A 24924-nucleotide genomic window follows, 5' to 3' on the forward strand; every position below is an offset into this window, starting at 1 on the left:
AGAAATGCTGGCAAGGGGGTGCCTGTCTGGTGACTCTATGTGCAGTTCAAAATGTGATGTCTTTGTCAGGTGAATAGATTACGAGACCCATTTCCCCACAATTCATCAACAGAAACCTGGAGGGCTTATGTTTCCAGACCGGGCAGCATTGTACGTGGTAGCAATTGAAGACAGACAGTACAAGGACTTCAAAATCCACTGTAAGTTACCTTTTAAGTTTTCATTGGATATTTTTTTTTGTACATTTGGGGTTGGAGACACTTCATTGGCCCTGAGATGAGCATCTGATCTCATGAATATAGCTGCTATGCCTATGGAGAGTTTACCTGTGACTTATTCTGGATTCTTCTCTCTAAATGTTTTCTTCTAGTCCCAAGGGTGGGAGGTCTACAGAGAGAAAATAAGCAATACAGCTGGTATAAGATGCATATCCTGGACTGAGAGAATGAATGCAATGTGAATGAAAAATGAATCGAAGCAGCTGAAGCTGATTTTTTGCAGAGCACATCAGGCCAGCTGGCTGGGATCCTGTGGAGGTTCAGTTATCTCAAAAGTCCACCACAGAGGGTCAGAAATGGCAGATTCCTAGCCAGGTCGACCATTCTCAATCCTGTCTCCATGCTACTCAAATTCTTCTTTGAGGTTCTTTTGGGGGAATGGACAGCAGTGGGGGTGGGGAGAGATGGAGACTGTGTGTGTGCACGTGGGTACATGCATATGTGTGTGTGCATGTTGGGCGTCTCATATCCAAACCTATATTTATACTGCTTTATCACCCGAAACCTTGTTCTCTTAGGGAAAAAAAGCAAGCAAACAAAAAAAAAACAAACAACCTCTCCAATGTTTTATCTGGTCCAAAAGGGATGCTTTGTTCTTTTCAATTTAGAGGGTAGCATTTCTTGGTGACACAAGTTAGGTCTTCAAGCTTATTCCAAATGTGTTTTTGTAAGTTAGAAATGGCCATGTCTCCTCAACCAGAGCTAAACATGACAAAGGAGTAAAGAACCCCTCACACAGGCAAGCACGTGCATGATCCAACCCCAAGCATGAGGCAGAAACTCCACACAGTGATGGAGTCAGTAGACCTGCGGTTCCTACCCCTGCAGTGAACAAACCCTCCTTGGCAAGATTACCATGGAAGGGTTCACAGACTGAACATATGCTCAACGCCTTCTGCCCTGGGAGGCAGAGACTCCAGAGTTTGACAGAGTACTGCTCCATTGATTCACACAATTGCCATCTAAGTATTGCTAGTGCCCAACAATACCTCAGCTGGACTGTGCTATGGAATGTGAATATTTGTGTGTGTATGTTCAAACCCTTCTGGAAATATAACATCAAAACACAGATCACATTTGATGATAATATAACATCAGAGCCAGATCCAGGAGAAGACAGTAATGGGACAGTTATTTGAAGCTCTATGGCCTCTGCCTTCAGCCAGTCTGGTGTCATTTCTAACATTTGATGAGCAATGAGAGGGAAGGTGGCCTAGGTTAGATGATCATGATTCAAAGACTGTCAACCCTGGGTTCAAATCCTACCTGGATGACTGGAAACAAATTCTCTAACCCCTTTGACCTCAGAGATTATATTGTCAATCCCATACACTAGCACCATGAGGATTAAGTGAGATGATGTATATCAAAGGATGTGACAGTTCCTGGTGGTATATGGCACCAGACTGGACCTAGGCTCTGAACATGTCACTAAGCCCCTTCTTGTTTGTAGCTCTGGCAAGCGAGACTGACTGCCAAGCTTGTTGGCCTCTGGTGGCTCAGAATGTAGGACAGGTGTGCTCTCACAGTAGATTGCAGAAACAACTCAACAGTGAACATTGATCAAATGCATGTAAAATAGGGCATATTTTGCCCTGGAGCTGCATTATAATGCAGCTTTTGGAGTTCTTTCTGTGTAACTATACTGAATAGTGTTTTGAGGAGAAACTTCAGGTGCATTCTTCATTCTTATGTGTAAATATTTATTGAGTCCTGACCCAGGGCACAGCTCTTTAAGGAACTTTTTCATGGTTTAAAAGCAAACATACCTTGCCCTCTTCCTTCCCCTGGATTGTGTTTGGGAACCTGTGGCATATGCATGTTGTAATGAGCCAGCTGGAGCTGGAGAGGACCCTGGGCAGACCCTGGGAGGTGCAAGAGGGCAATTGCTGCCACTCAGATGCTAGTCCAGGACTGGAGATCATGTGATTTAATCTCACACTGCTCACTTCAATTTTCATAGCTTCTGGGAATGGAAAAAAAATTACATCAGCCTCCTTTTTTCTCATAAAATATTTGCTCTGGAGTCTTCTATCCAACCTCTGCCCCTCCAAAAAACCTCAACCCCCCCAAATAAAAATCATACATACATTTAAAATTTAAAACACTGTGAAGTTTTCCATTTAAAAATTTTTTAATGATATGTTTTTGTTTTTAGTAAAGGAAGTGAGCCCGTTTAGAAATCTGTTTCAAATAAACAGAGATTTTGGTTACTCTGAGTTCTAAATCAAAAGTAAAGCATAAAGGTTGCTGGTTGCTAAGGGAACAATTGTAAGCAAATTTCAAGAACCAGCTAAAAGAAAAATCTTAAAGTGGGGCAGGAGAATGAGACCAGCCTAGACCCTTTCATAAAGTAAATTGTTACAAAACAGCTTCCTCCTTGCCCCTCCCTTTCCCTTCTCCCCTCTTCCCCTCCTTCCCTCCCCTATCCCCTATTCCCTCCCCTCTCCTTTCTTCTCTCCTTTCCTTTCTCAACCACATGCAACATGGAAACACAAGAATGAGTGAAACACAGAAGTTGCCTTCAATATGCTCATCAACTGCTAGAGAACACACACAAAAAGAGAAGTGAATGATTGGCATGTACTAGACTCACAGTACATATTTTGTTGAGTGAATGAATGAACAAATAAAGGAATGAAAATAAATAGTAAAACAATGTTCAAGGTGTTTAACCCCAAGAGAGGAGCAACCTTTATTTATTTATTTTTACATTTCTGCTATCGAGATTTATAGAATCTTAAAACTGGAAGGAAATGTGGTCAGTGTTGCATTTGATTTCTTAGCCAATACATGAACCTCACCCAATACGTGAATCTACAACCTACTGAGAGTCAGAGACATGGGGACCAGCTTTCTGGCTCATGAGAAGACGAAAAGGAAGGCCTCCTATGGAGTCAGTGGTGCCTGCTACTGGAGGGTTGAAAGGCAGGACCACTTGGAGGACTCAGTTGCTTTCCATGGGGTTCTTTTCCAACTTCACCCCCAACATCCAGAGTTCTATCCTCTGGCTGTCTCTGATTTTATAGAAGGAGTTGATTCCATTCTTGAGAGACTGAAATGTATGAAAGTTTTCCCTTCTGTCTAGAAGAGAAACTGTAATTAGCATCTCATGGCACTTGCTCTATTTTTTTTTTTTTATCTCTGAGCACATTCTGAGGCAGCCCCATTAGCTCTAGCAGAGAAACCCAAGTCGTGGGGCCAGGGTGGGAAAGGAGGATGTAGCTACAGCTCTCTCCAATGAAATGTAAAACGTGTTCTCTAGTGCTTCATATTTCTTTTTCTGCAAATTGCTTTTGAGATATTCTTTTTATTTTGATACTCATCAGGTTGACTCTGATGTGTCTATGTGAGTTTTTCTTTGTATTTATCCCACTTGGTATTCTATAGCATTCTTGGATTGGTGGGCTGATGATTTCATTCATTTAGGAAAATTTTCAGTCATTATCTCTTCAAATATTTTTTTCTGCCTGATTTCTCTTTCTCTTCTTCGGGGAGTCCAATTACACATATATTAGATACTGTTTGATATTGCCCCATGGATCTTGGGTGTTATATATGGTTTTTTTCTTTTATTTTTCTCTTTGTATTTAAGTTTGGGTAATTTTTATTGACCTATTTTGAGGTTTATTCATTATTTCCTCTGATGTCTGCATTCTGTTAGTAAGCACATTGAAAGAATTCTTCTTCTCTGATATGTGATTTTCATTTCTAACATTTCCATCAGCTCATTTTTAGTTTCTGTCTCACCAGTGAAATTCTCCATCTGTTCATGCATGTTTTTCCATTAGATTCTTTAACATACTTATTATAGGTACTTTAAAGTCTCCATTGGATAATTCCAATATCTGGGCTGTCTCTAAGTCTGGTTCTGTTGACTGTTATTTTCTTCTGATTATGGGTCATATTTTTTTCCTTTATCATTCACCTTGTAATTTTTTCTTAATGCTGGGCATTGTCAGTAAAGGCACAATAGAGACAGATGCACAGCATTTATGCCCAGAAAAGAGTATGCTTTTTCCTCTGTCAGGCTGTTAAAGTGGAAATTTGAGTCAATCTAGTCTGTAATGATGATAGGTCTGGGCTTTGTTGTTGCCTTAGTTGCATTCATTATACCACAGGGCAGTCCTTTTCAAGAGTTTGGTTTTTAATCCATTAACAAAAGTTCACAGGTCTTTCTGATGTTATTTTTTTCAATTTAAATAAGAAAATTATTAACAATATTTTTGGGTAGACAATAGCCCTCACTCCACATACACTCAGGCAATAGACAAGAAATTGCAGCAAAAAACAAACCTATTTGATTTGTTGTTGTCCCATCCCTGAGCCACATATATTAAAGGAGCTAGTGGGAAATGAACGGTTAGCAGAAAGAAGAGAAAACTAATCTAATGTCCTGGGTGAACTTTCTCCTGAATAATTGAAGACAGGGTAGTTTAGCTGGGGAGAAAAATAGGAATTAACCTCTGAAAACGTAACTAAAACACTGGGCATTGCAAAGCAATGTAGACATTAAATATTTGGGAATTAAATTTAATTTAAAAAGCATTATTTGTGCACTTGTATTGTGCTAGATGCTGGCCTATAGGTGTTGAGAATATAGAAGTAGTCCCATTGTTGGGAGTGGTTAGGAAAGGTTTCACAAAAGCATAAGACATTAAGCTCATCATTTCACAACTGCATGGGCCTTTAAAGATCATCTAACACAAAGTTTTTCACACTCTGGTTGGAATTACCTATATAGATTTGTAAAATCCCAGCTTCCTCGATGCCAAATCTGGAGATTCTGATTCAGTAGGTCTGGTTTGGGCCCAGGAATTTGTATTTTTAAAAAGTGTACCAGATGATTTTGGAGCACAGAAGCACTGAACCAAACTCCTCACTTTTACAAGCAAGCCTAGATAAAAGGATTGATCTGTCCATGGTCACACAGCTGAGATGGTGGCAAAGCCCAGAGCTCAAGCCACATAATGATAACAACTATTATGTATCAGCAGCTATGTGCCAGACATTGTCTTATGCACTTTGCATATATTATCACATTTAAACCTCATAACAACCAAATAGAGTCATTGTAATTATATAATAATCTCTATTTTAAAGAAGAAACCAACTCTTTGAGAGGTAAATTTTCACTGAGATTACATAGGAAATATATGGCAGAGCCTCGATTTGAACTCTGAAGCTTAGGACTTTAACCATTATGCACAGAGACTTCTTGGATATTTGCCCAACAGTTGCCCTACACCTCAGCTTAAGGCAGGGCTGAGAGAGGAAGGAACAGGAACATGACAGCAGGTTCCTTAAGGAAGGATTTTACATGAAGGCAGCGTGTTTAGTGTAAATGTTTTGTCTGGAGAGAGGACAGATAGCTATTTCCAGAATCTAGAAGGGGGTCTTCTCTGAAACATGTCCCATTGCCAAGCAAACAGTTTCCTTCTCCAAAAGTAAATTCCAACTGGGAATTTGGCACCAACCTTAGGTGATTTAATGGTATATGACTGACATCTTATCCTCAAGCCAGAATTCACAAGGGCTTGTCCTCTGGGAGATGATTTTCTCTGCCTCTTCTCCCTGAGGAAGGTCTTTGTGTGCCTTAGAAAAGAGTCAAAGAGGCACAGCTGACCGTCCCCACCTCCCTCTTCACATACCTCCTCTCCTAAACATACAGAAACATAGTTCCCTAAGGTAACATTTATTTGATGCACATTTTAAAAGGAAACTTAATCCCATAAGATTTTGAGAAAAGCATCTTTACTTTGATGCATTTCTAGACTCATCTGAATAAACAGACAAATGAAATTCAGCTGCTCAGTAACTAAAATCTCTGCTTAGGCCACCCTCTGCAGTACAAGGAAAGGAAATTGCATTCCTGGTTGCTGTCACAACTGGGTCATTGCAGCTGAAGAGTCAGGGGAGAAGCTGGGGTGAGCCTTAGCTCCACCATCTCTCTGAGTGTGATCTTGGCCCAGATACTGTGTGTGAGCCAGATGCCAACTTCTCCCAGCCTGTTTCCTTGACTGTCAGATAGAAGTATCCCCTTGAGGTTGCTGGGTATATTAAATGAAGAGTCTAGGGGTGCCTGGGTGATTCAGTCAGTTAAGTGTCTGACTCTTGATTTTGCCTCAGGTCATGATCTCAGGGTTCATGAGATGGAGCCCCACTTCGGGCTCTGCACTGACAATGTGGAGCCTGCTTGGGATTTCTTTCTCTCTCCCCCTCTCTCTCCTCCTCTGCCCGCTTGCATTTTCTCTCTCTAAGTAAGTAAACATTAAAAAATGAAGAGTCTAGCCTGAGCTAGGTGGCCAATCAATGGTAGCAATGATTATCACCATTTAAGGATGATCTTAGGCCATTAGATGTGCATTCATTTACTCACCAACCCTGCACCCTACATCTTTCTCCCTCTCAAAGCACCTTATGAGCAGCTACAAGGGGCCAATGAGCACCACTGGGATGGTTGTGCACTACTTGGGGTTTATTTCTTATGGGATGGATTCCTAGTGAGTGCATCATGGCATATGAGAAAGGCAAAGATGTTCATGGACCCACTCTCCCCTTTCATTTTTCAGTTGAGAAAACTGAGGTTCAGAGAGGTTAGGGAATTAGCCCAAGGCCCTGGCCAGTAAGTGGTGGTGCTGGGATTCAAACTAGCCTATACCATTTTAAGAGCCCATGTTTCTTCATGCTTTGTTAAAGGTTCGGTGGGTGAGGTCAGGAGAAGGGACAAAGATGGGTCTTCTAAGTATGCAGAACGGCTTGAACAAAGGCACCAAGATAGAAACGTCAATGGCAAATAAGACTTTGTAGGAGACTCTTTTGGCTCAGAGGGAGGGACAGGAAAGTAGACACAGGAAGAGTCAGGCAATTTGGATTCTGGTCTTGGCCTGTGGAAGACCTGCTTCCTGTGATATTCTAGCTGTGTGGCCATAGAGAAGTTTCTCAGCCCCTCTGATCTTTAGTTTTCCTAACCATCAAGTGAGATCTGTACATACTGCCAAGCTCTCCACCCAGACAAGCAATTTTTCTATTCTGATGCAGGGAACATGAGCTGTCCCTTGCTCTCTTGGGCATGCTGTGCTCTAGTATTCAGGAGAGCTGGGAATACTTCTGGAGGTCCTGCTGCTGGCCCTCATGTCTCACTCTGTTTTCACAGGGTGGGAGAATGTCTATGGCTTTGATATGACCTGTATCCGGGATGTCGCCATGAAGGAGCCCCTGGTGGACATCGTGGATCCAAAACAAGTGGTGACCAATGCCTGTTTAATAAAGGTCTGCAGACTCATTCTGCTTGGGCCCAAGCATGCTGGGAATCCAGCTGTGCCACCCTGGAAAGCTGTGGGCCTTAAGTAAAGGCAATACCAGCTCCTGCACACCCCCTGCCTGGTGAGGCAAGGCCACCTTGGCCGGAGCCTCTGGCATCCCAATGTTACTGCCTGTCACAAGAAGGTGCTCACACTGAGCAGAGCCAGAGAGAGAGCCACTGGACTCCACGGTGGCACAGCTGAGGGGAAGGAATCAGTTTATATCCTTTGTGATGCAAGTGGAAGGGTGTGGGGGAGGGGGCATCAAAGGAGAGGCAGGAGGGTATGCTCAGGTTTGGGGAAGCTACTCCATTCACAAGTGGATGGCCGTCTTAGGAAAGAAATCCAATACCTAAATCTGCTGTAAACTTCGTTATACTCCCACCTCCAAGTCTACATGTGACCCAGACAGACAGAGCTACTCAACCTCCTTCCTGAGTAGTCTTGTTTGTACAGGCTCTAACAGCTTTTCTTACAAGGCTTTCTTCAGTGCATATGATGAGCAGCTGGTCAGCATCCTCAGCACACCGATCCTTAGTGCATTCTTATGATTAAATATTCAAATGTATCAAACTTGATAGAGTAAAACCAAAAGCTCCCCTTGACCTCTCCTCCTTCTCAGCCCCATGCACTTCTTGGAGGTAATATTGTTTACACATTGTATTGACATTTCCAGCCCCTTTTCTAAGTATTTGCATTTATATATGCTAATATATTATGTTGAACCATATAAATGACTATTTGTTTTTTAAAATCTAGAAAGACATCACTTTAATATGGTTGAAGTTAACTTTTTCGTTTAAAAATCTGGGTTCGCTCTGTAAGTATTCATTGGCCCATGCAGCCCTCATCTTGCTAAAACATACTTGCCTGCTCTGGTCCTGTACATGTCACTTCCTGTCTGGAAGTACTCAGCTGGAGACCTGCAGCATTTTCAATGGATAAAGGGGAAGAGTATAGGGCCACTGGGGATGAGGAGAGGTTTCTGAAGTTCTGATGTAAACCACTGCTTTGCCAAGGGAGAACTGTCCTTTGTGCCTCGGCACAGTCTTCCTAAGAAGAACCATAACTCTTGGTCCATAGTGTCACTGTGGCATTTAGAAGGGACCTCTGAGGACAAATAAAACTAGATGAGCCTCACACAGATGAGACTCATCAGATGCTGCCTCCCTCTTGTAACATCCTGCCTAGGAGGTGTAGCTGGGAGCTAAGTCTTGGGCCCTCTGTTGATGGTGTTCTCACTACTTCTTAACTTGGTCCGTTCCAAGTCCAGGCAGGGTTGATTGCAAGCAAACGTGTTCTTGTAGTTATTTCCTACCAGCCCCTCTGTCCCTGAAGCCTCTCCCTCTCCCTGCCCCAATGAAGAAGCAGGAAAGTGCACCCCCAAATAAGCCCACCCATAACACAAAACATTTTTGTAAGTACTGTAGAATAGATAGAAATCTACTGGTGCAACTGAATTTGCCCAAATGACATGTAGCAGCTATATGTAACCATTAGGCACCTGCATGTAATGGAATCAGCTTGAAGATATAATTCCTTTACTGTGCTTGGGCCCTAGATTGCTTTCTGCCTTTGGTGGGGTGGGGTGGGTGTGGACACTGTGCTTCTGTAGGTCACAGGCACATGATGCTTCACCCCCACCCCACCTCCAAGGCCACTCTGCCTTCCCACCACCTTCTCCCCTCTCCTAGTAAGACTCTTTCACCTGGTTATACCTGAGTGCAGCCAGAGACAAAGTAAACAAACTCAGTGAGGGCATTATACACACTCCTGTAAACTCCTTGTGGCTATGAGTGTGTGTCGAGCCTGGAGCTCTGTGCTGAGGTTCTGCCCCATCCCCGTGCAGTAACCTTCCTTCCTCTCTTTTCTGAGAAGGATAAGAGTTGTCTGTGTTTTCTTCTGCAACCAAGAGAGCCCCTCCGTCAGCTTTGTTGCTAATGTGCTAAGCAACATTTTGTCAAGCCTGTTGGGAAAACACTTGCCCTTCTTCACACACTTAATTGCTGTTTTCATCGCTATTAACGTTTTAGAGTGTAACACTTTATTATAATTAAGACTCTGTTTTGACCAGACCTCCGCTCTGAGACATCCATTTGTAACATTATTTAGTGGTGGGGATAATGGCGGCCAGGGGCTCTTCTCAGTAGTTGGTACCTATGGAGCTTTCATGGGGGTTGCTGGAGGCCAAGTCCTCCTGGGGTGTCAGAGATACTGCTGCAGCAGGAAGATAGAAACCTTCCAGCATGGGGCTCTGGGATCTAGGAAGCCAGAGTAACCGGGTTTGGCTCTGTAGGCTTTGGTTCTGATAGGAGGGTGGGCCTGAGCCCAGAGGGGCCTCTGTGCCTCCAAAGCCCAGAGCAGCTGTCCACCTTTGCAGATGGCCCTGCCCCCATTCCAAAAGACCAACTGCCTCCATTGTCTTCATTTTAATGTATAGCTTCATTACTTCTGTCTTGAAGGCTTTTGTTCCTTCAGAAGCCCCTATTAAGATGCAAATGTCTGTAGGACCTAGTGAACACTGTCAGCTAACACAGGATAGCTGACAGTGGTTGATACATGTCTGAGAGCAGGACCCTGTGGAGGTGGAATTCCTGATCCACGGGTGTGGTGTGTGTGTGTGTGTGTGTGTCTGTGTGTGTGTGTGTGTGTGTGTGTGTGCCCCGAAAGTGGTGAAGAAGTGAGAGAGTTGACAAGAGAAAGGAGCCTGGTCCAAATGTGTCACAGAGCCTACTTCCCAGGTCTTCCCATAAAAAGTCATGGAAGGGTTTGGATTCAGGGAGCAGCACAGTCTGAATGGATCTGAGAGATTAGTGGGTTGCTTTAGAGGAAAGGTCTGGGGTGGGCTTTGGGGGAGGTAGGCAGGAACATTGTCAAGCAGGGAGACCTGTAAGGAGAAGACTGAGAGGTGTCAGGTGCTAGGTTACACAGCATGGGTACACAGACCAATAATGGGCATCCCCTGCTCTGGCTCCAGTCTCATGGTGGGGGCCAGGCTGCTGAGATGAGCCAGAAGTATGGCGGAAAGGCCAGGCTAGGCTGGAGGCAGGGGACCAAGAGAGAAAGATAACAAGAACCTTGGAAAGAGCCTGGAGCCTGGCTGTCTGGCCCTGGCTAAGAAAGAGATGGTAGTCCATGAGTGCAGGTACCATGAGCCTGGTGGACTGTGCTGATGCCAGTAACAAAGATACAGTTAATCACGTTTTGCTCTGAGTTGTTGAGCTGGAAAGAACTGTGGATAATACATGACCAGAGGGATAATGAATGTCATGACTAACAGGTGCTGGGTTTAAAAAGGAGCAATGACCCAAACTTAACAGGATGACATATGATGGATGACCCTACACTCAGTTCCCAGGACAAAAGGAAAAAAGGAACATGAGCAGGATGTGGTGGGGGGAGGTGGCTTGGCCAGAGTGAAGTCTGAGCCAGCAGTGTGGTCTTTGAGATCAGATGCTGCTAGAAGTATGTCCCAAACAAGAAGGGTGACAGAGTCAGAAATCATGACTCATGCAAAGTGAATAAAAAAGAAGACACAGTTTATGCTGGAGAAGAAAATGTTCAGGGGGCCCATGTGAGCTAGAATAGACATTTGACTTATTCCATGGGTGGAAGTTACAGAGACTGGTGTGTACTCTCCTTACTCATTTAGAAGAGGGACCTGTGCATTGGAGGTGTCAGGAAATGGAATCAGCTGCCTGGCAGGTAGTGAATACATCATCCATGAAGGTGTCCAAGCAAGCATCAGAGGGCCACTTCCCAGGAATGCTACCAAAGAGGCTCTTGCATTGAATGAAGGGAGACTGGCTTTCTAATCCCATCAAATTCTACATGCTCAACCCAGGGCTTCCCATCCCATTAATTCTTGTTCCCCATCCTTTGTTCCAGAAGCACAGCAAAACTGATGAGGTGACATCACTGAGGAGCTCCCCATCCCCCTAAATTTGCATTCCACTCTCTTCCCAACTAATAGGTCAGAGCTTCAGCTTCCCTCAGAGGATGTGATGGCTGCACACCCTAGACCACAATAGGACTCTTATCTGACCTTCTCCCTTGACTGCACCTCTTCCTTTGTCCACCCCCTTGGAGGCAGGACTTCTTTTTGAGTGCCTTGGGATGCTTTGCATCTGCCTTTCCTTTATTTATCCTAGAAATATGTAGAGATAAAAACCATTTCTGCTACATCACTCTGTGTCTTCCCTGCTCTTGTTTCCCCACCTTCAGACCCCTCTTCTAATTATCCCCAACGTATTCTATCATCTGGGTCTCAGGAGAGCCCCTGGGAACCAGTCCAGGCACACAGATATCTGTCTGGTTCTTACAAAGTCTTCAGGACAGAGGTCCTTGCTACACACCCCCGACAATGGGAAGCTTCCTTAGTCCTCTGAAAGCTGTCTGGATGCCTCTAGGGCCCTTGGAAGGTTGGCCCTGTCTCATTGGAGCCAGCAAATAGCAGGTCAGCATCCTTCACACAGAAAAGAACAGCATATTGCAAACTGTCTTTCATTATACTTGCTCCCCACGCAACATTGATTTTCAGCCACTTCCCAGCTGAAATTGTTAGAATTATTAGTTCTTTGTGCTCTCCATTTCCTGGCCAGAACTGAAAAATTCTTACCTCTTATTGTTCCCTTTTCTTTCTTCCTTCTTCTCCCTCCCTCTCTCTCCTTCTCTCTTTCTTTCTTCCTTCCTTCCTACCATCCTTCCTACATTCCTTCCTTCCTTCTTTCCTTCCTTCCGGCCTCCCTCCCTTCCTTCCTCCCTCCTTCCCCCTCCCTCTCTCCTTCTCTCTTTCCCTTTCTCTCTCTCTACCTCCCTCCCTCCTTTCCTTCTTGCCTTCCTTCCTTCCTCCCTCCCTCTCCCCTTCCTTCCTTCCTTCCTTCCTTCCTTCCTTCCTTCCTTCCTTTCAGGTTTGGTGTAGATGGTCAGCAGGGCTCCCCTTAGTTTAGTCTGTGACTGTAGGTGGGCTCAGTTCGTCACTCCTAAGATAATACTTGGTGTCTCCTGTTGCTGGGAACTTGAATATCAAAAAATTGGGAAATGACTAATCTGGTTCACTGATATCACTGGGAGGGTTTGATAAAGTACAAATTGCTGTTTTGATCCCATAGGTTTGAGATGCCCTCCCGACCCCACCCATACAGAATTTGCACCCAGGTGATGCTAATGCCCATCATCTGGGACCGCACTTTGAGAACAACTAGATGAGCAGAGCAGTGCTGAGGTGGACTGCTCTGAGGCTGTTCAGATTGGGTTCAGGAATGTTCTGTCTCATTAATCCTCTCCCTTTTCCACCCTCTGCTCCATAAGCCCCCATCCCCAGCAGATTTACCTTCCTAATTCTGTTGCCCTCACATTCTGATTCAAATGTGTTTGCACCATTGCCTGAGCATACCCCACCCTAAGAAAGGATGGATGAGGTCATTGGGAGGTGGTGGGTGGGCCTGGGGATCCATCCCAAGAGTAAATGGTAGCCCCAGAGCAGTGGTCTTCCACGGGAATGTAGCTGCTGACCAGGACCCAGACCTAGTGCAGATGCTAAGTGTCTGGCATTCTCTTTTCTCTGGGCCACAGGAAGTGGACATTTACACGGTGAAGACGGAAGAGCTGTCATTCACATCTGCCTTCTGCCTGCAGATACAGCGAAATGACTACATCCACGCCCTGGTCACCTATTTTAATATTGAATTTACCAAGTGCCACAAGAAAATGGGGTTTTCCACAGGTGAGCCTTTTGTTGGCACTCCAGACCCTCCCCACCCTCCATGCTGAGGCTTTGTGGAAGTGACCAGGGCTGGCCTGACCTGGGGAAAGGACCTGGGGCATAAGCCCTTGCTTAGCATCTTGTAAGCCTTCTCCAGCACTTCCCCACACTTTTGACTGCCAAAAGGAGAAGGTAAATGAAAGTGTATATTGTATGATCAGAGCTGAGAGTATGTGTTCGGTGGAGAGAAGCAGGGGGGAAGCCCAATTTCAGGGGCACATTTGTTCATTGAACATTTTCTAGGCATAGTCTGTGTGAGGGGTAAGGATACAGAGTGTGATAAGATTTCCCCATCTTCACCACTGTGCCCTACTTCAGGATTCAGTGAATCTCTCGGTAGGCTGCAGACTATGTCTCTCTGTCTCCTTCCGCCCCAATCCATCCTTCCTGACACTGTTCCCCAAATACCACCTGAGCTCCCCTCCCAGCCCCCCTTCAGAGGTGCCTCATTGCCTGAAGCAGGTAAACCCACATGTCTTTGCCCTGTAAGTGGGGGTTCCACCATACCTGGCCCCCTACCAACTTCTCCCAACTCATTTCTCACTGCCCTTCCTTTGCTTTGCCTTCCTCCCCTGTCTCATTGTTGCACCACACACAGGGTCCAGTCACACTGAGCACCTCACAGTCCCCTGAACTTAGAAAGGCTTCCTAAGTCTCTAGGCTATTGCCTCTGCACATGCCAACCCTTTGTCCACCCAGGTGTTTCACGGGGACAAGAGGGTCTTTTGTCAGAGGCTCTTGTCATCTCCTTTCTCCCTGCAGTAGTCTGCTAGGGCTGCCATAACAAAGTATGACAGGCTAGTGGTTTAAACTACAGAAATTTACTTCTCACAGTTCTGGAAGATCAAGGTGCCAGCAAGTTTGCTTTCTCCTGAGGCTCTCTCCTTGGCTTGCAGGTGGCCTCCTTCTCTCTCTGTCCTCACAGGGCATGTACTCCTGGTGTCTGTCTGGTGTTCTAAGAGATTAGGACATTTATGTATTTGTATGAGGAGACTCTAAAAGGACACAAACCAGATTGGATTAGGGCCCACCAAAAGACCTTATTGTAAAGGCTTCTTTAAAGGGTCTATCTCCAAATATAGTCATATTCTGAGGTGCAGGGGGATTAGGGCCTCAGCACATGAATTTCAGGGAACACAATTCAGCCCCAAACACCTCCCCTATGCCCACTCCTCACCTGGACAATCCCAGCACAGGCCTCATCTCTCAGCTCAGATATTACTTGATCCCTTCCTTCACTCCTGGTTAAGTTTAGGAGTTCTTCTTGGGGCTTTCTGACATCTTGTGCTTATGTTTGTCATGGAAATGTAAAAAAAAAAGGGTATAAAAAAGTCAAGAAGGGCAGCTGGGTGGCTCAGTCGGTTAAGCGTCCGACTTGGGCTCAGGTCATGATCTCATGGTCCGTGAGTTCAAGCCCCGCGTCGGGCTCTGTGCTAACAGCTCAGAGCCTGGATCCTGCTTTGGATTCTGTGTCTCCCTCTCTTTCTGACCCTCCCCTGTTCATGCTCTGTCTCTCTCTGCCTCAAAAATAAATAAATGTTAAAAAAATTTTTTTTAAAAAAAAGTCAAGGAAAAAGTCCTCTTCCCACTCCAGCCCAGTTCTGTGCCCCAGAAGCATATGTTAACCACTTTTTATTTTTTGCTTTTTATTTGAAATATTTCTCATATGAAGTTGCCAAGATAGTACATAGAGTCCTGTGAACCCTTTACCCAGATCCCCTCAACTATGGTACCACATCCAAACTACACTTTTCTTAAAACATGGGTTGACTTATACCAAACACACTGCCCTCTGCTACCTTGTCTTTATTTAACAATAAACCTTAGAAAGCATACTTAAGCAAGAAACTCATGATCTCAGATCTGGTCTTGCTCTCAGGGTCGTGAGTTTAAGTCCCATGTTGGGCACCATGCTGGGCTTGAAGCCTACTTAAAAAACAAACAAAAAAAAAACAACAAACAAAAAAACAATATACCTTGGAGACACTTTCACAGCCTCATTGACATAACTACTTTATTTTATTTTATTTTTATTTTTTGTTTTTGAAACAACTACACAGGATTTCAATGTCAGATGTAGCTTATTCAACATTTTTCACTCTGTTTGCAATTCTCAGTCTCCCCATGGGCTGGGATCACATCTCATGAATCTCTGCACTTTGGGCTTCTAGAGCAGTGTTTGGCTTGTAGTGGGTTCTAAACAGATCACTGTTAAATGAGTATATGAAGATCTGAGTCCTGCTCTTGGGAACATGTTCCTATTGGCCACGCATGTGAAGTCTTCTTGGGAAGCAGGAGCATGTCGTTAGGGGCAAGCCAGCATGCATGTGCCAAGGGTAGGTGAGCTCTACCAGAGTCCAAGGACATGATTCTTCACTTCCTGAAGCCTTGGTGACAATGATTGATCCTCTTTGACCTATTAACAGAGAGGGCAAGAGGTTTATCCAACCCCTCCAAGAAAAAAAGGTTTTTTTTCCAGAACTGGTGTCTCCTGACCACCAAGATCATGATCTTCTGGTCTCTAACATCTGGCCCAGTGCTGGTGCACCCTGTCCTGGGGAAAACCAGAGGCCCCCAACCTTGGTCATTTTTAGCTGTTCCCCTTCTCAGAGTGGCAGCAGGAGAGATTGTCTTCCTGGTAGGCAGGGATGGCTAGGAGGGAGAAGGGAGGTTTTACCTGGACCTTGAAGGGTAAGTAAGACTCAGCCTCACAGTGGTGGGGTGTGGCAGTGGTGGGAGGGTGGAACAGGAGCCTGCTTGAGGACCATTGCTGTGATTGGAAACCAGGGATGGAGCCACAGAAGCTGGCCCTGCCTCTACCATCTCCAGGATGATGTTTCCACCGGGGTCTGCCCTGCTACAGGTGATGAGAAAGGGTGGCAGGGATACTCTGGGAAATATTGTGTGTTTGTAAAGCCTAGGATCTAGCCCATAGCTTTCAGCTGGGGGTTTCCCTTCCCTGAGTTTATTTCCATTCCTTGAGGTCAAGCAGACAGGCTGTCCCACCCCTGCCCAGAGGTGGTTCTCTGGCACTGTGATGGCGGGAACAACATTCCTGATGCCCCACAGGAAGGAGTCCTGGTTAAACTTAAGTTCAGAATCGAAGGACTCAGCCCCTGGCTGCCTGAGGGATAATGAGGATTTGCCCTTCGTATTAAAGTCTCCAGCCCACTGGGTCAGTTTCTTCCTGTTCTATGGTCATACTCCCACTGTAGTTCGTCACAAGTCCCTGTGAGAAACGATGAGGACTATATTTCAGAGGCTCAAAGACCATGGGTCTAGATCAAGGTCTGAGCTCATTTGTCTTTTTGGGTTTTTTTAAGATTTTATTTTTAAGTAACCTCTACTTCCAATGTGAGGCTTGAACTCTCAACCCCAAGATCAAGATTTTCACGCTCTACTGACTAAGCCAGCCAAGAACCCCTTGTCTGTCTTTTTACAGCTATAGTATTATATCACCTCCTCTTTGCACAGAACCCCAGAAACGTAGGTCTGAAAGGTCATCCAGAGGTCCTGCACTGCCTGTTTCCATGCCTTGGTGCAGAGGTTCTCACCATGTAGTCCACAGCCAGCAGCATCAGCATGACCTGGGAACCTGTTAGAAATGCAAATTGTCACGACTTGCCCCAGATCTTCTGAATCAGAAACTCTGGGGTTGGGTCCAGAAATCTGTGTCTTACCAAGCCCTCCAGGTGACTGTAATGCACAAATCAGTTTGAGAACCACTGACTCTGTGCTAGGCTGCCTGAACAAGAAGATTGTAAATTTGGCCAATGTTGATGCTTTTCACATCAACTGGAAAGCTAACTCCATCCGCTTACTACCTTTTCTCATCAAGGCCTATGCCTTCTGGTTGACATAGGTCCTTCTCACAGCAGCATTCCCACATAGAGATCAGGATTGGGGGGATACTTTGTTTCACTGCTTCCTCAGCCACCTGGGGAATGTCCACATGGGGTTTTGCTTCCAGCAGGTAGCAAACATTTTTACAAGGTAGTGTGGGTTTGTCAGTGGGCTTTTCTGATCCTCTATACTTTGACCATCTAGAAAAGAGTATTTGCTTTTTGTTTTCAAGGACCTCAGATGCTCAGAATTGAATTAATCCTAATTCTTGGTACATGACATCATTGAATCAGGCACAGTTCACTTTTATTTATAACGAACACCTGTGAACTCACCACTGCCTCAGTAATTAGGACATAAATAATTATTAACTAGCACACATTAGTAACTAGAAAAAAATGTATTATTGTTCTTAGAATGTAAATATATTAGTTGATATCAAGAAATAAACTGCTACTAATTAGAATATAAATATTAATCAGAGTACATTATTAATAAATATAATGATACTATTTATAATTAATAAGTAAATTAATTCACAGTCACATAATTAATCCTTGTGTGCTCACCACCTAACTAAATGGAGGCTCCACACCAACCCATCACCCCCCATGTTGCCTCTAGATGAACATTATTCTGAATTCTGTGTTCTTTATCCCCTTGCTATTTTAAAAAAAAGTTTTATCCCATCTATGTGTATGTCTGTACACTGTATTGTTTGGGCTCAGCTATTTTTGAACTGCATGCAGCATGTAACCTGCCATATGTGCCCCCATCCCATTGACTGACTGCCAGCTGAGCTTTCTATCTCAGCCCAGCCACAGCTGGCTCTGGAGGGGCCAACTCACAAGCACATCACGTATTGTGCTGCTTGAAAACAATCCCTGTTAATGGTTCTGGCATCTCCTCTCTGCAGCTCCAGGCAGAAGCTGTCGCAAATGGGCACAGGAACCTAGGGTTCCAGGCTGTGCCAGCCAGTGGGCATAGCTGCCCCTCCCCTTGGACACATCCTCAGTGGATGGGGGCAGGGACCCTTGGGGGTGCACGGAGGGACAGTGGCTTGAGTAGAATCAGACCTGGGGTAGAGTCTTAGTCTTTCCAGGAGTCAGCCAGGTAGGGCGGCCAGACAAAGGAGATAGGTCTTGAGTAAGTTACTTTCTGGGCCTCAAGCTCATTATGGATGATGTAGTTGGACCTAGATGCCTAGCAGCCCCTTCCTGCTTTGCCATCTGGTGACAGTGAGTCATTGTCTCAGGTCAGAGAAGCTTCTTGGTGCACAGTCTTTCATTCTCTAAAAAGCTTCTGATCTCCCTGGGCAATATAAATTGTAAATTTATAGCTAGAAAAAGTTTTAAATTTTAAGCAAAGCTACCAGCCACTTAGCCACTGTGAAGTGAAACAAGAAGCAGGATTCCACTCCCTTTCCAAAAGCACCAGGAAAAATCTTCTTATGAAAGCCCCTGCCATTTGTTCCCACAGCCCCCTGAGCTCTGCATTCCCATCCTTGGTCACAAGGATGACCTTGCTGCCTGAGAGTCTTCTCATTTAGGCTATAGGATGTGAGGGGGAGGCAAGGCTGAAGAGGTCACTGTTTTCCAAATTTAGGACCATATCTGGGAACTGATAGGCATCCTGAATTGATGTCTGTTGAATGAAGGAATGCATGCATGAATAAGTGCATATGTACTTGGAATGTTGGGGGCAGTACTGGTTATACTCACTGTAAAATATAGAACAAAAGCTGTCCATAACCCACAACCCAGAGAGACTGTGAAGGGGAGGGAGAAAAAGGGAGGTTAGCATGTGGGGTCAGGATATTAAGAGGATAAATATATCTTCATAATAGGGAATGCTGAAAGTTATATGATCTAGAAGGTTATAGCTGGGGCAGGGTAGGGTGGGAAAGACTTATTTACTGATGAGAATTCTAGATGTCATCCACAGCCTTGTTCTGGGTGCTCACCCTTGCACCTAGCACCTTTCTGGATGCTTCCCCAGGACATTCTAGACCACTAGAGTGATGTAGAACATCTTTGAAGGTCAGAGCCATAGATTATGGATAAATAAAATGATATGCCACCTCCCATAATGATTATAACCACATAATTCAATGGTTTAGCAATACCCTAACATGGGGTTAATGTGTTATGGTAGGGAGACCATATTTATCTTTCAATTAAAGACACTTCTGATAGTGAAAAGGAAAGCTATTAATAGTTATGCTAGGAAGACAAGTAAACTGGAGCTGTCTTGGGCACAGCAAGAGATTTGGTCATATACTTTCCCCCTTCTCATCCCATCTGATTCTCAAAGTACTTGGGGAGATAGATATCATGCCCCACATTCTGCAGGTGTATAAAATGAGCCCCAGGGTCATAGTGCAAACACAAGGCAACATGGAGGCATGAAACTGGGACTGTTGTTGCCTAATTAAATGTTCTTTCCACTCTTGCCCACCAAAGAGATGTTATTAGATGCGAAAGAGTGGGTTTGTAAAGGGATTTCAGCCATGCTCTGTGCCTACAATACATGGGGGGGGGGGGGATTTTTAAGTCTTGGCAAGTCTGCTCCCTTCACATCCCCCAGAATGACTGAATTCAAGTCTCTAGGAGTAGAGTTGAGAAATCTGAATTTTAATCAGTTTCTCCTGGACACCTTGATGGAGAATTAGTATTGTGAAAAGTGGTCTAGATGATTAGTCCATGGCTGATGGACCCCATGACAGAAATGTTTGGGGAGGTTCTCAAACTTTTGATGTTGTCAAGGAGAAAAAACCCACTTTTCTCCAACCCAAGGCTGGTGTATTTTTTGGACCACCACCAGACACACCTAGGCTTGATGGCTGCCAAACCTGAGCCAGTGAATCTCTGGGACTCTCATAAGGCATCTGATTAGGTGACAGAAGGAAGTTGCTTGAATCCCCTTGCCTGAAGGTCTTTAAGAACAGGAGAGACACCTGTCTGAGCTGGTGTAGGAGGAAGTGGGGGCGAGAGTGCTGTCAGTCATACACTGCCATTCTCCGTATACACCAGAGACTATCTTTTGACAATTTATTTAGATGTAGTTGGCAGGGAAGGGGCTGGGACAGGTGGACTTTGTCTGTAGACAGCAATATGCTTTAGAGGCCATGAAGCTGGATATGTTTGGGTATCTAGGATCTAAAAGCCACAGACTGCATGTTCATGATCCTCCTTCAAGCCTTTCCAAATGCTCAGGCTGCTTTTCCCTGCCATGACCTTGAGTTTGCACTGATTTCCCAAATGCATACATTGAAGGCTACCCAAGTCTTTAACCAGATCACTGACATTTGATCAAGCCAGTTCATTGTAAAGGGCAAAGAAAGACTCTTCACTACCTTTTAAATAGATCCTGGGGTTTGTAAGAAATAGATCCTGGGGTTTGTTAGAAGTGATCTGATCAGACTCAGTGCATGATAAATCTCCAGTGTTTGTTATAGGAACACCTCAAAGCTGGGCCTCAGGTAGCTCAGATGATTGCAGAACAGCCCTAATTTTTCCTGGTGAATTAAAAATCTGCCTTCTAGTAACTCCCAGTGACTAGCCTTTGTTCTGCCTCCAATGCCATATATAAGGCCACATATGTCTTTCTATGTGACAGTTTTTGAAGTATTGAAAGGCACTTATTATTATTCTCCCCAAGTCTTCTCATTTTTAGCTCTTGTCCCAAGCAAAGAGGAAATCAGTATTAATGAGTCCTACATCCAGGTGGAGGAAGGTAAGAGACTGAAGGGCCAAGAGGATCTTACTATAATGGGTTCTTTTACTATCTATAGTTTTCAAGGTCTCCAATGTAATTGAACATCTATGGGTACCTTGAGGCATAACAAAGTGTCTACTATTTGGGTTTTGCCATCTATAAGTGTAGTAGTTACAGATCTACCAAGTGTGGTGGTAGGCACTGAGGATATAACAGTGAACAAGTCTGGCATGGTGCCTGCCTTCATGGAAATTGCAGTCTTGTGGAGGAAGCACACAGCTGAAAAAAGACAAAGGTATTTATGCTGCAGTATGATAGGCATTGTGTTAACCAAAGCTCAGGGTGGGTGGCCAAACTACGCTTCCCAAAGGAAGTGACTTTGAAGGATGAGGAAGGGAGAGACTGGTGGACTAGGAGGGAAAAGTATTCCAAAGATAGTTGTTGCTGAGGAAGATGGCCCATAAGCAGGCCCCCTCTTCTGGTTGTAGAGTATGTAGTGTGCCGAGAGAGGATGGATGGGATTTAATGGCAAATACAGGGAGTTACCAGGATTGGTGTGACTTTGGATCATGCAGGAAGAGTGAGCTATGGACCAGTGGTGGGGCTGTGGGATGAGAAATATCCCTTACTTCTTTTAGATCCAGTTAGGAGGACACAGATGAAACCCCACAACAGATGTGGGCCAAGGGTACCAGGTTCAGTTCTAGGGCAGAGAAGTGGCAGGGAAGCCTATATGTAGGATTGGGGTGTTGGTGGGACATGGGTTTAGTTAAGAAATTTGCACACCTGATGTCATTTAAGGGGAGACAGGATGGTCTACTCTACAAATCTCCCTCTTACGCTGTCTGAACGTCTTCACTCTGTTGAACTAATTAAAAACAGTAGCCTTTTGAGATTCTTTTATGTTAATGAGTTTAGTTGGTGAGAGGGTATTCATCCCACCCCTTGGAAGGAACTTGTAATACCTGCTTCTTTCTCTTCTGATTCCTAGCTAAGATCAGCAGCCTGGAGGATCTGGGATCTTGATGGAAGGCGGAGCCCTGGGGCTGAGTGAGGATTTCTGGGGTTGGAGGCAGGCTCCAGGGGCTGGGTGCCTTGACCCACACAAGTGCTGGGAGTTGGTTCGGTGAATCCCAAAAGAAGCCCAGCAACTTCTAGGCAAGGTCTCAGCCTCAGTCCTTCTGGAGACATCTTCTCTGACTCTTCCTTCCCACCTCCCTTTTCTTCTCCCCTCAGCCCCCGATGCCCCCTACACCCACTGGAAGCAGACTGTCTTCTACTTGGAAGATTACCTCACTGTCCGGAGGGGGGAAGAAATCTATGGGACCATATCCATGAAGCCAAATGCCAAAAATGTGGTGAGTGCTGAGGCAGTCTCTGTCTGGGACAGGGTCAGAGGGAAGAAGGGACCTGTGGAGCTGGTTCCCTGGAGCTCCCAGGACCTCCTCACCCTGGTGCCCCAAGTGCCTTGTGCACAACCAGACAAGGTACTTGGGGAGGGGCAGTAGAAAGCCGGGTTTGGATCTCACTACGTATAACTGAAGGCCTCCAACCATGGACCCTTAAAACTCAAGGGTGATAGATTTTCTCGAGGACCCACTCTGGACTCTCAGCCTTCCTTGCATTTAGCCTCCAGTTCTGCATCCGAGGGGCTTTGGGCACAGAGGCTGTTGCCATGGGTTTCAGCTCATTTAGAACAAGCCAACCCAGGAAATAACAGCTTCTGGTGGCCGGGAAGATGTTTGGTTCACGTTTCTTCAGCGAGCCTGGTGGGTCAGGGATCGTGCGATTCTTTCTGAGCAACCGCGGGTGCAAGCGTGTGTATTAAAAGCATCTAGAGAATGCTTTGAAGGTTGTGCCACAGAAGACTAAACCACCCCACTCTGTTTTCTCTCAGGATGAAATCATAGGGAACATTTCTATATTATAACAGGAAGGCTTTAGGTTAGGAATCAAAGAACTTCCTGTGTGGATAATGAGGCACTAGAATAGATTCCCGAGGGCTGTTTGTGGGAACCCCTTAGCTAGAAAACCTTAGAAACACTGTAGTTACCCATCCCTCTGCCTGCGGGAGGGGGTGGTGCTTGCCTTTGCTACCACACTAATGCTGGGACCCTTTGCTCTTCCTTTTGTAGCGAGACCTCGATTTCACGGTAGATTTGGATTTTAAGGGACAGCTGTGTGAAACATCTGTATCTAATGACTACAAAATGCGTTAGCATACGTGGGAGGCTGCAGACAGCGAGCAAGAAGAGAAACTCTTACCTCGATCTGCGGCTCTGTAACAAGGAACACCGTTTGCAGGACTACACTCTCGAAAACCAGAGTTTTTAAATTCTGCCTTGAAGATTGGTGAACTCACCAGGGCTCCCGTGGGCCACTGGACAGAGAGCTTCCAGTTCCTCAGCTCTGCTCTGGGAGCCCTTCACAGAGGCTTTGTTGTCGCCGACAAAGAGCAACCTCCAGTGCTGTGGCTGGGGCCCCCCGAGGATGGAAAAGTATACACGTATACCCATTTGTCCTCCTTAACTGTGAATCTCTGGAACTTCCAAGTTTTGCATGCTGCAGGCATCTAGGACAGATTGCTTCACTAGAACCTGGAGACATAGTGTCTTTGATAGCATAAGCCAGATTACCTGTCTGTGCGGTGGTGTGCGTGTGCGCGTGTGTGTGCGTGTGCGTGTACAGCATATACATTAGTTTATTTACCCACACCTGTATATGCATGCATATACAACCACGTGGGTATATTTCTGTGTTCATTCAGGGTGTGTGTGTGTGTGTGTGTGTGTGTGTATGTGTGTGTGTGTGTGTGCGCGCGCATAGAATATATATTACTCTCAGAGGAGATTCTGTTGCTTTCGAATAGGAATTTGTTTTGTGATTAGTTCTCCCCACTTCCCATCCTTTACAGATGTTAAGCAGCTATGAAACGTTCTCTGTACTAGCTCTGGTCTTCTTCTGACTAGACTGTGGCTCTGAACCCTGAGCATAGTACCACGCACTCTGTTGGCACTCAATAAATGCACATGAGAGCGAAGCGATGGCCTGGTTGTGTTCCTGGTGCTCTGGGGTGGGAGGGTTTGGGAGGAGGTCAGAGGCCACACTGGAATGGAAGATCACAGGAGCAACAGATGCTGTTCCCAGCTCCCAGAAGGTAGTGCCTTGGTAGAAGCAGTCAGGACTGGTCCAACAGCATGTCCCCTGCAAACTCTCACAGGGTGGGGAGAGGGACTTAGGGGTGAAGTTGGGTGGGGGGGGGAGGACAGGAGCTAACCAAGAGTGCTCTAGAATGGAAGGCTACGTGTAGCCTGGAGGAAGGCCAACCTCAGGAATAGGAGAATCTAGGGTGTGCATCCCACTGGGAGGGCCTAGAGAAAGCAGGAGATGGTGGTCCTGGATCCCTGGAGAGAGACTGGGGCAGGGTCTGAGTGAAAGACTAGGGTGCTGAGAGTTTGCTGTACTGCACAGTGTCTTGTCCCTGGTCCCTCACCCCTGGCTAGTGTTTGGCCTGGTCTGCCACCCTTTGCACTGACAGGAGCTCACCCACCTTGAGTAGAGCTTTCCCACCCAGTACAGGTGAAAAATACGTGGGTCCTAGGATGGTGCCCCAGGTTCCCAAGGCAGCCCCCTTCCCCAGCATGGCTGGTAAATCTCTAGCGCCCCCAACTTCTTGGGCCCTGCCTAAGCTGGCCTCTGCTTTCAGTGCACCATGGACCTTGGGCAAGTCATGTCACTTTCCTGAGCCTCAGCCTTTTCACCACTCATCTGGACTAGCTGATGTTCCACGCTGTGTCCTTGGAGCCCTGGGGCTTGTGGGAGGTGCCAGGATCAAGGTGGGCAGAGTTCTGGGTTCCCTTCTCCCTAGGTTTAAAAAAAAATTCTGGGATGCCTGAGTGGCTCAGTCAGTTAGGCATCTGACTTCGGCTCAGGTCATGATTTCACAGTTTGTGAGTTCTAGCCCCGTGTTGGGCTCTGTGCTGATAGCTCAGAGCCTGGAGCCTGCTTTGGATTCTGT

At 45.6% G+C, this 24924-nt stretch overlaps 1 protein-coding gene across 1 annotated transcript in view; it reads left to right on the forward strand.

Annotated features, from left to right (window-relative positions):
- The window catches only part of PRMT8 (protein arginine methyltransferase 8), a 97888-nt gene extending 73942 nt beyond the window's left edge, over positions 1 to 23946 (forward strand). Inside the window, exons 6-10 of the mRNA XM_043564954.1 lie at positions 113 to 200; positions 7435 to 7550; positions 13157 to 13307; positions 22143 to 22264; positions 23042 to 23946. Coding sequence (XP_043420889.1) covers positions 113 to 200; positions 7435 to 7550; positions 13157 to 13307; positions 22143 to 22264; positions 23042 to 23125 — 561 coding nt within the window. The 3' untranslated portion in view covers positions 23126 to 23946. The remainder of the gene's footprint in view (positions 1 to 112; positions 201 to 7434; positions 7551 to 13156; positions 13308 to 22142; positions 22265 to 23041) is intronic.
- The last annotated feature ends 978 nt before the right edge of the window (positions 23947 to 24924 follow it).

Source organism: Prionailurus bengalensis, chromosome B4 (assembly GCF_016509475.1).
Source record: "Prionailurus bengalensis isolate Pbe53 chromosome B4, Fcat_Pben_1.1_paternal_pri, whole genome shotgun sequence".
Lineage (NCBI taxonomy): Eukaryota > Metazoa > Chordata > Mammalia > Carnivora > Felidae > Prionailurus > Prionailurus bengalensis.